The sequence below is a fragment of the Schistocerca americana genome, chromosome 8 (assembly GCF_021461395.2).
Source record: "Schistocerca americana isolate TAMUIC-IGC-003095 chromosome 8, iqSchAmer2.1, whole genome shotgun sequence".
In the NCBI taxonomy this organism is placed as follows: Eukaryota; Metazoa; Arthropoda; class Insecta; order Orthoptera; family Acrididae; genus Schistocerca; species Schistocerca americana.
This window is the reverse complement of record NC_060126.1, coordinates 212,296,894-212,311,980: the sequence shown is the minus strand read 5'-3', so window position 1 is coordinate 212,311,980 and position 15,087 is coordinate 212,296,894. Positions and strand designations below refer to the sequence as shown.

Below are 15,087 nucleotides of genomic sequence, written 5' to 3'. Positions count from 1 at the left end.
CAGCCGTTTCCAGTCATCCACTTTAAGTGACTTCGCTCTTTACACAATCTCAAGCGTCTCTAACCACTGATTGCAGTAACGTATGGCTTATGAGGAGTTATACGATCATTGACCCTATTGTTTATAACTTACCACACACAGTCATTGTGCTAGCGGGATACTGGTAGCACTTCCGAATTCACGAATGATTCAATCCGCTGATTTCATGTGATTTTTTACAACCACGCTCCGCAATGCTCAATGACCCCTGCCCGTCGGTATATGAGGTCTGCCTGGTCTTGAGTTAACCATGGTTGTTCCTTCGCGTTTCCACTTCGCAATCACGTCACCAACATTCGACTTGGACAGCTACAGAAGGTGTGAAACTTTCTTGGTGGATTTGCTACTCAGACTGAAATCCAATGACTAGTCCATCTTCAGAGTCTCTTAGCTCTTCTGACTGACCCATTCGACTGTTATTGCTTCCCTACCGACAACACTACACTCCTGCTTCTTTTGGCACTGCCGGTGACACCTAGCCGCCAACTTCGCATTACATTTGATCACGTAGTGTAGATGTCAGCAGTAGTCTGAAGAGTAATTGCGTGATGTAGAGGTCAGCGTGAAGACTAATTTTATGTGAATTACCTACTGTGGGATAGACTGCGTAGTCGCAGAGACAGATGCGAACTCAGTGCAATTTTTGGATGGTCCGAACCGTCTTGCACACCAAATGGAAGAGTTTTCCAACAAATAATTGAGAAAATTGGATGAAATAGCTGTCAGTTGCCATACAGGGTAGGATGATTCCCCCAAGCAAGACAGTAGTACGACAGTTAAAAATTTTCCAGTGCACTGTGAATATTCTGCTGCAGTTTCAGGGCTCATTCCGGCTCCGCTCAATATTCAGAGAGCTTCTCGAGATGACACGAAAACTTGCAATGATCCTGCTTGGCGGCCATACCGAAGCCAGGTTTTCTGTTAGTTGTAGGATGAAAGAATAAGAATTCCTTTTGGTGGATAATATTGCCCCTCTACATTGAGCTAGCCGCGCGTGGTAGCCGCGCTGTCTCAGGCGTCCTGTCACGGTCCATGCGGCTCCCTCCCCCCCTCCCCCCCCTTCCCCGTCGGAGGTTCGAGTCCTCCCTCGGGCATGGGTGTGTGGTGTGTGTTGTCCTTAGCGTAAGTTAGTTTAACTTAGATTAAGAGCAATATCTCAGGATTGGGATCCACTAAAGCAACGAAGATACAGTGATGGAAATAAAAGAAAGATTCAGAAGTCGAAGTAAAATTCAGGTTGACAGAATAGCAATGATATGACCTGCTGGTTACATTGTTACACTGAGTAACAGTAAGCAAGGTTACAGAACTTGCTAAATGGAACGAATGTCAGGTAAGCAGGGGCTAAACCAAAACCAAAAATGAGACTGGGGAGAAATTTAACATTTAGCTTGGGGACCACGAAGTTGACGAAATGAAAGAATTCTGTTATGCTGGAAGCATAAATGCGCATAACGGACGGAGCAAGGAGAATATAAGAAGCAGACTAGCGCAGGAAAAAAAGGGAATTTCCTGCTAAAAAAATCAAACATGGCCTTAATTGAGAAAGAAATTTCTGAAAATTTGTATACGTACTTTGGGGAAATCGGAAAGAACAGAATCGAACGTGGTGCGGTAGAAGGACGTTGATGATTAGATGATCTGATAAAAAAAGAAATCAGGAGATCCTCTGCATAACCAATGAAAAAAGGGATACGTAGAAAACACTGACAACATAGCATGATAGGACGTGTGCTAAAACATCAGAGAATAGCTTCCATGGCACTAGAGGGATTTGCAGATGGTAGAAACTGTAGAGGAGGACAGAGGCTGGTATGTTGTTGTTTTGGTCTTCAGTCTGAAGACTGGTTTGATGCAGCTCTCCGTGCTGCTCTATACTGTGCAAGCCTCTTCATCTCCAAATAAGTACTGTAATCTACATCCTTCTCAATCTGCTTAATGTGTTCATCTCTTGGCCTCCCTCTAGGAATTTTGCCCCCATACTTACCTCCAATACTAAGTTTATGATCCCTTGGTCTCTCAGAATGTGCCCTATCAACCGAACCCTTCTTCTAGGCAGGTAGAGCCACGAATTTCTTTTCTCCCAAATTCTTTTCATTTTCTCATTAGTTACGTATTCTGCCCATGTTCAGTATTCTTCTGTAGCATAACATTTCAAAAGCTTCTATCCCCTTCTTGTCTAAGCTGTTTATCGACCACGTTTCACGTCCGTACATGGCTACACTACAGACAAATATGTTTAAAAAAAAAAGGATTTCCTAACACTTAGGTCTACATTCGATGTTAACAAATCTCTCGGAAACGCTGCCATTGCCAGTCTACATTTTATATCCTATCTGCTTCGGCCTCATTAGTTATTTTGCTGTCCCAAGAGCACAGCTCATCTGCGACTTTCACTGTCTTGTTTCCTAATCTAATTCACTCACCGTCGCCTGATTTAACTCCATTATATTCCATTATCCTTGTTTTTCTTTTCCTGACGTTCATCTTACATCAGCCTTTCAAGACGCTGTCCATTCCACTTATCTGGTTCAAATGGCTTTGAGCACTATGGGACTTTCATCAGTCCCCTAGAACTTAGAACTACTTAAACCTAACTAACCTAAGGACATCACGCACATGCATGCCCGAGGCAGGATTCGAACCTGTGACCGTAGCATTCGCGCAGTTCCGGACTGAAGCGCCTAGAACCGCTCGGCCACTGCGGCCGGCCCCACTTGTCTGCTCTTTCAAATGCTTTGCTATCTCTGACAGAATTATGATGTTGTCGGCAAATCTGAAAGTTCCGATTTCTTCTTCCTAAACTTTCATTTCTACTCAAATTTTTCTTTGGTTTCCTTTACTTCCTGTTCAGTGCACAGATTGAATATCATTGGGGACAGGTTAAAATCCTGTCTCATTTTCTTCTCAACTACTGCTTACATTTTATATCATTCCAATCTTAGAACAGCTATCTGGTTTCTATACAAGTTGTGCGTAGCCGTTCCCTGCTACCATAAAAATTTCAAAACGAGTATCCCAGTCAACATTGTCAAAAACTCTCTCCAAGTATACAAATGCTATAAAAGTAGTTTTACCTTAACGTAACGTGTATTTTAAGGTAAGTTGTAGTGTTAGTATTGCCTCGCGTGTTCCTCCATTTCTCCTAAATCCAAACTGATCTTCCCCGAGGTCGGTTTCTACCAGTTTTTCTGTTATTCTGTAAAGAATTCGTGTTATTATTTTGCAACCATGACTTATTAAACTGATAGTGTGGTAATGTCACAACTGTCGCAACTGCTTTCTTTGGAAAAGGTTTTATTACTTCTTGACGTCGGAGGGTATTTCATCTGTTTCATACGTCTCGCACACCAAATGGAAGAGTTTTCCAACAAATAATTGAGGAGACTCGACGTAAGTGTTACTCTGAGATGAAGCGGTTGGCAAGCCAGAGAAAGTCCTAGCGAGTGGTATAAAACCAGTCAGCTGAGGACGCCAGCTCCCATCCCCTACTCAAAAAAAAACAGCCAGAATGTCCAGAATTACACTCCATCAGAAACATACAAAGACTCTTCCAAATGAAACAACAAATGTTCTGTGATGTAAAATACTATCGGCCGATGGTAAAGCATCTGTGCCCAGATGGACTATCAGACCAATTGTGTGATTGGATTGAAGGGTTCCTAGATAACAGAACACAGCATGTCATTCTCAATGGAGAAAAGTCTTCCGAAGTAAGAGTGATTTCAGGTGTGCCGCAGAGGAGTGTCGTAGGACCGTTGCTATTCACAAGATCAATAAATGACCTTGTGGATAACATAGGAAGTTCACTGAGGCTTTTTGCGGATGATGCTTTAGTATATCGAGAGGTTGTAACAATGGAAAATTGTACCGAAATGCAGGAGGATCTGCAACGAATTGACGCATGGTGCAGGGAATGGCAATTGAATCTCAATGTAGACAAGTGTAATGTGCTGCGAATACATAGAAAGAAAGATCCCTTATCATTTAGCTACAATATAGCAGGTCAGCAACTGGTAGCAGTTAATTCCATAAATTATCTGGGAGTACGCATTAGGTGTCATTTAAAATGGAATGATCATATAAATTTGATCGTCGGTAAGGCAGATGCCAGACTGAGATTCATTGGAAGAATCCTAAGAAAATGCAATCCAAACACAAAGGAAGTAGGTTACAGTACACTTGTTCGTCCACTGCTTGAATACTGCTCACCGGCGTGGGATCCGTACCAGACAGGGATGATAGAAGAGATAGAGAAGATCCAACGGAGAGCAGCGCGCTTCGTTACAGGATCATTTAGTAATCTCGAAAGCGTTACGGAGATGATAGATAAACTCCAGTGCAAGACTCTGCAAGGGAGACGCTCAGTAGCTAGGTACGGGCTTTTGTTGAAGTTTCGAGAACATACCTTCACCGAGGAGTCAAGCAGTATATTGCTCCCTCCTACGTATATCTCGCGAAGAGACCATGAGGATAAAATCAGAGAGATTAGAGCCCACACAGAGGCATACCGACAATCTTTCTTTCCACGAACAATACGAGACTGGAATAGAAGGGAGAACCGATAGAGGTACTCAAAGTACCCTTCGCCACAAACCGTTAGGTGGCTTGCGGAGTATGGATGTAGATGTAGAAGCGTTCATCTTGCTGAGCATGACAGATGCGTCCCTACAGCAGAACAGGTGAGAGTTCATACTGTTTTGTCCAAGCTCTAAAGTTCACTCGTTTGGGTTGCTGTGCAGAGCGAGCGCCTGGTGCACTCGGCCTTCAGCTGTGGCTGGCCGGACGGCGACGGGCGCTGCAAGCAGCTGCTGCTCGTCTTCTGCCTGCGTTCTTGCAGAGCCGCCAGCCTCAAGGTCGGCCTGCTCTACCCGCTGTCCAAGGACATGGTCATCCAGGTCAGTAGGCGTGCGCGCTGTCGCTGTTATACAGGGTCCGGCATAAAAAACTCCCCGATTGCAAAGTAACGTGCAGCGGACAGTAGAAGGAGCAGAGTGGTGGGGGGCGCGTCGTTAAGTAGCTGCCTACGTGCCGTTTTCAGTGTACGCCATGGCGTGGTCTGGTGAACATCGTGCCTTCGTAGTGGAAGATTTTATTCAAAATGGCGAATCGCCTATTAATACTCAACGTGCTTTTCGCGTTCGCTTTGCGCTCGGACGACGGGACCCTGTTCCCGATAAGAAAACAATTTATTCTTGGGTTGCTAACTTTCGTGAGACAGGTTCCGCATTAAAAAGGAAACCACCTGGACGACCACGGACTGCAACAGGCCCCGGAAATGTTGATGCAGTTAGAGCTTCAGTTCAACAATCTCCTTGACGATCCGCTAAAAAGCATGCGGCAGCATTATGGATATCTGATCGAAGTGTGAGAAGAATCTTGCATCGAGATCTTAAAATGCATCCTTACAAAATTGTAACTACGCAGGAACTGAGTGAACGAGACTGTGGTGTCCGTGTAAGTTTGTGCCAAGACCTTCTTCGGAACATTCGTCCCAACGATATTGTGATTTTTTCTGATGAAGCACACTTTCACCTTGCCGGAACAGTGAACAGCCAAAATTGCAGGTACTGGTGTGAACACAATCCCCAAGAACTTCATCAACGACCACTTCATAGCCCTAAAGTAACAGTATGGTGTGCTGTTTACAATTCCGGAGTGATCGGTCCTTACTTTTTCGAAGAAAATGACAGGAATTTAACCGTCAACAGTGAACGCTATTGTGCCATGCTCCGCGACTTTCTCCAACCGCAACTAAGGGAGCTTTTTGGTGAAATAGAGAACGTGTGGTTCCAGCAAGATGGTGCTACTGCCCACACAGCGCGGCAGTCACTGGCATTGGTGAAGGAAATGTTTCCTGGACATGTGATCTCGTTGCGTGGAGACATTGGCTGGCCCCCACGATCGCCGGACTTAACGCCCTGTGATTTCTTTCTTTGGGGCTATTTAAAAGCAAAAGTTTATGAACAACGTCCACAATCTTTACGAGCCCTGAAAGAAGCAATTACACAAGAGGTTGAAGCTATTCCACCTGAAATGACTCAAAGAGTAATGAATAACTTCAGGAAAAGACTCAAACAGTGTGTCGACAGTGCAGGAAGCCATTTAAGGGATGTTTTATTTAAAAAGAGTATTTTCTAAAATGGCATAATATGTACTTTTATTTAGTATAAATAAAATTGTTCTACCTTATTTGGTTTTGTTTTTATTAGCTTTCCTTAAAGGGGAGGTTTTTCTGCCGGGTGCTCGCGAAACCTAAGCTCATCGGGCGTAAAGAGCAACCTTGTTGCTTCACACTGAGGCGGCAAAAGTCTCGAGATATCTCCTAATATCGTGTCATATCTTCTTTTTCCCGGCATAGTGTAGGAGCTCGAAGTGGCATGGACTCAGCAAATCGTTGGAAGTACCCTGCACACATACTGAGCCATGCTGCTTCATAGCTGTCCATAACTGCGAAAGTGTTGCCAGTGCAGGAGTTTGTGCACAAACGGCTCTTTCGGTTATGTCACATAAACATTCAAGTGGGGTTCACGTCGGGCGACCTGGGTGGCCACACGATTCGCTCAAACTGTCCAGAATGTTCTTCAAACCAGTCGCGGAGAATTGTGGCCTGGTGACACGACGCATTGTCATCCATAAAAATTCCATCGTTGTCTGGGAAATGAAGTACATGAATAGCTACAAATGGTCTCCACACATCCGAAGATAACCATTTCCAGTTAATAATCGGTTCCAGTCCACACCATTATAGAGCCACCGCCAGCTTGCCAGCTTGTTGACAACCAGGGCCCATGGCTTCATGGGGTCTGCGCCACATAATCAATTCTTACCAACTGAAGTCGGGACTCATCTGACCAGGCCACGGTTTACCAATTATCTAGATTCTAGGGTCCAACCAATATGGTCACGAGTTCAGGAACAGCGCTGCAGGATATTTCGTGCTGATAGCAACGACAGTCTCGTCGGCCGTCTGCTCCCATAGCCCATTAACGCCTAATTTCGCCGCACTGTCCTAACGGATACGTTCGTCGTACATCTCAGATTGATATCTGCGGATATTTCAAGCGGTGTTGCTTGTCTGTTAGCACTGACGACTGTAGGTAAACGCTGCTCCTCTCGATCGCTAAGTGAAGGCCGTCGATCACTGCCTTGTTCGTGGTGTGAGGTAATGCCTGAAATGTGGTATTCTCGGAACACTCTTGATATTGTGGCTCTCAGAATGTTGAATTTCTTCATGATTTCCGTAATGGAATGTCCTCTGCCTGTAGCTCCAACTACCAATCTGCACCCAAAGTCTGCTGGTTCCCGTCGTGTGGCCATAATCACCTAGGAAAATGGTTCAAATGGCTCAGAGCAATATGGGACTTAACTTCTGAGGTCATCAGTCACCTGGAACTTAGAACTACTTAAACCGAACTAACCTAAAGACATCACACACATCCATGCCCGAGGCAGGATTCGAATCTGCGACCGTAGCGGTCGCGCGGTTCCAGACTGTAGCGCCTAGAACCGCTCGGCCACTCTGGCCGGCCGGCCCCTGGTGGCCGAGCGGTTCTAGGGGCCTCAGTCTGGAACCGCGCGACCGCTACGGTCGCAGGTTCGAATCCTGCCTCGGGCATGGATGTTTGTGATGTCCTTAGGTTAGTTAGGTTTAAGTAGTTCCAAGTTCTAGGTGACTGATGACCTGAGACGTTAAGTCCCATAGTGCTCAGAGCCATTTGAACCACTCCTGCCGGCTCACCTAGGAAACTTTTTCACATGAGTGCAAATGACAGCTCTGCCAATGTATAACCCTTTTATACTTTTATACCTTCTGTACTCAATATTACTTCCATCTGTATATATCCATATCTCTACCCCTTGACTTTAGTCGCCTCAGAGGACATCAGTGGTCGCGCAACCTTTCTAAGACCATAACCGCTGATTGCAATGTGTTATGACGTATTGACGAATTTCTTTCTTTTAATTAGTCGTTATTTACAAAATGAATAGAGTCTGTTTAAATTATTCTAAAATTTTTTGTTATATGTGTGGTGAAGCGATACTCAAGTCCCAAAGGGGAAACCCTGCTCCATTAGTGAAAACATGCTATGAACTTTATTTTGAGGTGATGTGATTTTGAGTGTAAAGTGGAGGACCAAACAAGAGCTTGGGCCCCACATATCTGCTGCTTATCGTGTCCCTGGCTTCTCACTGCATGGCAGAACGGCCCACGCCGTTATTATTTGGAAGGAGTCGGAATATCACTCCTCTGACTGTTGTTTATGCTTCATAAACGTTAAAGTGACAACGCCAAAATCAAAACATACAGTGGTGTACCCCAAACTGCAATATGCAGTGAGACCAGTTCCACACTGCGAAGAACCGCCCATACCAAAGCCAACAGAACACGTGACATTTGATTGAAGACAATTCAGATTCTGATGGAAGCAGGAAATAAAAATAAACAGAGTTTGGTGACGCAGCTTATGAACAAATCTGTTCGCTTGAGCCTTGTTTATCGACTTAAGAATATGTAAACCATCTCATACGAGATTTAAAGTTATCCGAAAAGAGTTTGAAATGCTTGGTTCCCGGCTAAAAAAACGGAATATTCTTCAAAAGAACACAAATGTATGTCTTATCATAACAGCCATTCTCAATTTAAAGACTGTTTTTCTGAAGATATTGCCTTACTGTTTTGTATTGGCATTTCTTCTCTTATGGACACATTTCGTATTGAGCATAATCGAACAAAATGGCTCTTGTTCATTGACTCCTTTAAAGTCAATGCAGCTTCTGCTGAGCGATAACGAATTCCCATCATGCCTGTGGCTCACTCTGCTAATACGAAGGAAAAATAAGATAACTTTAAATTTATATCGGAAAAGCTTGAGTATGTAGTGTATGAACGGAATATGTGAGGTGCTTTGAAAGTAACTACAATTCTTTTTGGTCTGCATCTTGGTTACAGAAAGTTCTGTTGTTTTTTGTGTCAGTGGGATAATAGGGACAGAAAAAACCATTACGTTATAGGCGAATGGTCAACGTGCGAATCATTCACTCCCGGACAGAAAAATCTGAAGTATGATGCATTGTGTAATCCTAAAAACAGTTGCCTAACTCGGTTACACATCAAATTAGTAGTAATGATGAACTTAGCCAAAGCCTTGAACAATACCTTGGTTTCATGTACTTAAAACAGATGTTTCCTAAAATTTGTGAAGCAAAAATTAAAGAAGGAATATTTGAGGCTCCACAAATACGATCACTGATTGAGGAAGAAAAATCTGAGGAACTATTGAATCCACCGGAGAAAACAGCTTGGGAAGCATTCAAAAAATTACTCATATTTTAATGGGAAATAAAAAGGCGGAAAACTGTCTTGATATTGTCAATAACCTTATAACATCTTATAAAAATTTGAGTTGTAATATTACCTTACTGCTCCAGGCGCAACTACAATTCTTCCCGAAAAATCTGGGCGCAGTGAACGATGAGCGAGGAAACACTATTATCAGGAGATTTCAGCTATGGAAATGAGGTATCAAGCCAAATTGAAGCCTTATATTCTGGGTTATTATTGTTAATACCATTAGGAGAGGTGTTCCATAGGTGAAATATAGCGTAAAATCATAGTTTTTTACTTTCTAGATGGGTCAAAATGTATAAATATTGTGTAGTTAAGATTGTAAAAAAAATTAAACAGTACCAAATTATAACCGCCTGTCTCTCGAAAACCTTGAGTAATGGGGAAAAACTGATACATGAATCCAGGAGAAAAATTGCTATCAGAATCACATATTTTTCTTTCTAAGACAAAAAAGTTCCTTTTTTGTTCTTCAGAGCAGTTCTACATTTACATCTGCACATATACGCCGCTAACCACCAAGTGGTGTGTGGCGGAGGGCAGAATTCGCGCCACAGTCATATTTCCCCCCCTCTGTTCCACTGAACGCCTCAATACGAGCTCTAATTTCCCTTATCTTTGAATGGAGATCATTGCGCGATTTGAAAGTTGGTGGCAATAATATGTGCTCTACATCCTCGATGAAGATCGGATTTCGGAATTTAGTGAGCAGCCCCTTCCGTTTAGCACGTCGTCTATCTGCAAGTGTGTCGCACTTCAAACTTTCTATGAGGTTTGTAACGCTCTCGCGGTGGCTAAATGTACCAGTCACAAATCTTTGGACCTTCTTAATCTCTTGAATCAGACCTAACCGGTAAGGGTCCCACACAGACGAACAATACTCTAAGACTGGACGAACTAACGTGTTGTAAGCTACACTCCTGGAAATTGAAATAAGAACACCGTGAATTCATTGTCCCAGGAAGGGGAAACTTTATTGACACATTCCTGGGGTCAGATACATCACATGATCACACTGACAGAACCACAGGCACATAGACACAGGCAACAGAGCATGCACAATGTCGGCACTAGTACAGTGTATATCCACCTTTCGCAGCAATGCAGGCTGCTATTCTCCCATGGAGACGATCGTAGAGATGCTGGATGTAGTCCTGTGGAACGGCTTGCCATGCCATTTCCACCTGGCGCCTCAGTTGGACCAGCGTTCGTGCTGGACGTGCAGACCGCGTGAGACGACGCTTCATCCAGTCCCAAACATGCTCAATGGGGGACAGATCCGGAGATCTTGCTGGCCAGGGTAGTTGACTTACACCTTCTAGAGCACGTTGGGTGGCACGGGATACATGCGGACGTGCATTGTCCTGTTGGAACAGCAAGTTCCCTTGCCGGTCTAGGAATGGTAGAACGATGGGTTCGATGACGGTTTGGATGTACCGTGCACTGTTCAGTGTCCCCTCGACGATCACCAGTGGTGTACGGCCAGTGTAGGAGATCGCTCCCCACACCATGATGCCGGGTGTTGGCCCTGTGTGCCTCGGTCGTATGCAGTCCTGATTGTGGCGCTCACCTGCACGGCGCCAAACACGCATACGACCATCATTGGCACCAAGGCAGAAGCGACTCTCATCGCTGAAGACGACACGTCTCCATTCGTTCCTCCATTCACGCCTGTCGCGACACCACTGGAGGCGGGCTGCACGATGTTGGGGCATGAGCGGAAGACGGCCTAACGGTGTGCGGGACCGTAGCCCAGCTTCATGGAGACGGTCCTCGCCGATACCCCAGGAGCAACAGTGACCCTAATTTGCTGGGAAGTGGCGGTGCGGTCCCCTACGGTACTGCGTAGGATCCTACGGTCTTGGCGTGCATCCGTTCATCGCTGCGGTCCGGTCCCAGGTCGACGGGCACGTGCACCTTCCGCCGACCACTGGCGACAACATCGATGTACTGTGGAGACCTCACGCCCCACGTGTTGAGCAATTCGGCGGTACGTCCACCCGGCCTCCCGCATGCCCACTATACGCCCTCGCTCAAAGTCCGTCAACTGCACATACGGTTCACGTCCACGCTGTCGCGGCATGCTACCAGTGTTAAAGACTGCGATGGAGCTCCGTATGCCACGGCAAACTGGCTGACACTGACGGCGGCGGTGCACAAATGCTGCGCAGCTAGCGCCATTCGACGGCCAACACCGCGGTTCCTGGTGTGTCCGCTGTGCCGTGCGTGTGATCATTGCTTGTACAGCCCTCTCGCAGTGTCCGGAGCAAGTATGGTGGGTCTGACACACCGGTGTCAATGTGTTCTTTTTTCCATTTCCAGGAGTGTATTTCCTTTGTTGAAGGACTGCATCGCTTCAGGTTCTACCAATAAAGTGCAATCTAGAGTTTGCCTTACCCGTTACTTGTGTAATCTGATCATTCTATTTGAGATCATTTCGAAAAGTCACACCCAGATACTTGATGGATGTTACCGCTACCACAGACTGGGCATTTATTTTGTGCTCGTACATTAATGGGGATTTTCTCCTTGTTATACCCAGTAGGTTACACTTACTGATATTGAGAGATAACTGCCAGTCATTACACCACACATTAATTTTCTGCAAATCCTCATTGATTTGTTCACAACTTTCGTGTGATACTATTTTCCTGTAGACTACAGTATCATCGGCAAACGGTCTAATGCCACTGTCAATACCATCAACCAGATGGTTTATGTAAATCGTACAAAGTAGCGGACCTATTACGCTGCCCTGGGGCACGCCTGAAGTTACGCTTGCTTCTGTTGAAGTCACCCCTTTCAGGACGACATACTGCTCCCTGTCTGTTACAAAACTTTCTATCCAACCGCATATGTCATCGGATAGACCGTAAGCGCGCACTTTTTGGAGCAAGCGAAACTGCAGAGTTAATCCGCGACACTTTATTTAAGATTATGACAAGAGCTTTGTGCCCTCAGCAGATAAGCCTCTAACTTGAAAGAATTCTGCTGTTATTCCAGGTATACTGAGCAGCTGTGTGGTCGAACAATATGAATACTTCATGGCATGATTTTATTTTCTAGGTGCTGCACACTTCGTACACGCTGTTCAATTTCCTGTACCACACGGAGCGTGCGAGAGCGTCACTGGATTGAGCACAACGGCAACCTACTGCTGGCGTGGATCGCACGAGAGTGATTCTATATAACTACAGCAGTTGTCACCTTGGAATAAAAGTTACTTTCCCGCTGAGCATTCCATTGATCGACTCTGTGGAACAACGGCGACATTTCCTAATTAAAAATAACCCTCTGTTTCCTTTCTGTTTACAGTTTTTTACACTGTTAGTACAAACATTTCTCTAAGCAAAGATACTGCTTAATGATAAAAATTACATACATCTCTCGTTGTCATCTCTCTATCGAAATTATCTTTGCGGAAACTACAAAATGTTGGCTCTTACTTCAGGAAACTTAGTGGAAGTGTATCACCTGGGACAACAATAAATACTGCTTACATCCTTGAACTCATAGTTGTTTACTTACAGTGATCGTAACCAGTCATACAATCCTACTTGATCATAATGCAGGTAGGTTCAATATTCACGACAGCGTTCCTTCCTTCATTCATTCATCGTGTTCCGCAGAAACCACCAAGGATGAATTCCAGAGATGTCGAACGAGTTAAAGTATGCATTACTATAAGGCGAACACATCGCAGAAACTTTATAGAGTATTACGTTTCTGCGATGTGTTCGCCTTATAGTAATGCATACTTTGACTCGTTCGACATCTCTTACAATAAGCTATCACAACACAGTTTAATGCTGTTAAGGCTTGTGTCATCTGAATTAAATCGAGTAGATTAGCAAGAGAGCTGCTACTTTGAAAAACATCTGATATCTTCTTAGTTTCAATGATATTACTTTGTTTTACAGCTGTGGGCTTTCAATTCATAGAAAAATGAGTGGTGAGTGGCCCTCAACTACGTACACACAGACTCAAGAGTTGAAATATTTAAAGTATTGCCTGGTTTCGTTGTCTAGGAGCTGGGATACGTGCAGGGTGTTTCAAAAATGACCGGTGTATTTGAAACGGCAATAAAAACTAAACGAGCAGCGATAGAAATACACCGTTTGTTGCAATATGCTTGGGACAACAGTACATTTTCAGGCAGACAAACTTTCGAAATTACAGTAGTTACAATTGTCAACAACAGATGGCGCTGCGGTCTGGGAAACTCTATAGTACGATATTTTCCACATATCCACCATGCGTAGCAGTAATATGGCGTAGTCTCTGAATGAAATTACCTGAAACCTTTGACAACGTGTCTGGCAGAATGGCTTCACATGCAGATGAGATGTACTGCTTCAGCTGTTCAATTGTTTCTGGATTCTGGCGGTACACCTGGTCTTTCAAGTGTCCCCACAGAAAGAAGTCACAGGGGTTCATGTCTGGCGAATAGGGAGGCCAATCCACGCCGCCTCCTGTATGTTTCGGATAGCCCAAAGCAATCACACGATCATCGAAATATTCATTCAGGAAATTAAAGACGTCGGCCTTGCGATGTGGCCGGGCACCATCTTGCATAAACCACGAGGTGTTCGCAGTGTCGTCTAAGGCAGTTTGTACCGCCACAAATTCACGAAGAATGTCCAGATAGCATGATGCAGTAATCGTTTCGGATCTGAAAAATGGGCCAATGATTCCTTTGGAAGAAATGGCGGCCCAGACCAGTACTTTTTGAGGATGCAGGGACGATGGGACTGCAACATGGGGCTTTTCGGTTCCCCATATGCGCCAGTTCTGTTTATTGACGAAGCCGTCCAGGTAAAAATAAGCTTCGTCAGTAAACCAAATGCTGCCCACATGCATATCGCCGTCATCAATCCTGTGCACTATATCGTTAGCAAATGTCTCTCGTGCAGCAATGGTAGCGGCGCTGAGGGGTTGCCGCGTTTGAATTTTGTATGGATAGAGGTGTAAACTCTGGCGCATGAGACGATACGTGGACGTTGGCGTCATTTGGACCGCAGCTGCAACATGGCGAACAGAAACCCGAGGCCGCTGTTGGATCACCTGCTGCACTAGCTGCGCGTTGCCCTCTGTGGTTGCCGTACGCGGTCGCCCTACCTTTCCAGCACGTTCATCCGTCACGTTCCCAGTCCGTTGAAATTTTTCAAACAGATCCTTTATTGTATCGCTTTTCGGTCCTTTGGTTACATTAAACCTCCGTTGAAAACTTCGTCTTGTTGCAACAACACTGTGCGGTGGAACTCCAACACCAGAAAAATCCTCTGTTCTAAGGAATAAACCATGTTGTCTACAGCACACTTGCACGTTGTGAACAGCACACGCTTACAGCAGAAAGACAACGTACAGAATGGCGCACCCACAGACTGCGTTGTCTTCTATATCTTTCACATCACTTGCAGCGCCATCTGTTGTTGAAAATTGTAACTACTGTAATTTCGAAAGTTTGTCCGCCTGAAAATGTACTGTTGTCCCAAGCATATTGCAACAAACGGTGTATTTCTATCGCTGCTCGTTTAGTTTTTATTGCAGTTTCAAATATACCGGTCATTTTTGAAACACCCTGTAGTTGCTGCATTACAAGCCAAATACTGCTGAGTCTACAGTATATAATTTGAATATACACATGAATCGAATGGTCAAAGGTTCTTATCACTCGGCAATTGCGAATTTTTAATGCA

At 44.7% G+C, this 15,087-nt stretch overlaps 1 protein-coding gene across 1 annotated transcript in view; it reads left to right on the top strand.

Moving 5' to 3' along the window:
- The window catches only part of LOC124545674 (odorant receptor coreceptor-like), a 66,573-nt gene extending 54,047 nt beyond the window's left edge, over positions 1–12,526 (top strand). The window contains exons 5-6 of the mRNA XM_047124620.1: positions 4,782–4,937; positions 12,455–12,526. Coding sequence (XP_046980576.1) covers positions 4,782–4,937; positions 12,455–12,526 — 228 coding nt within the window. The remainder of the gene's footprint in view (positions 1–4,781; positions 4,938–12,454) is intronic.
- Positions 12,527–15,087: the final 2,561 nt, after the last annotated feature.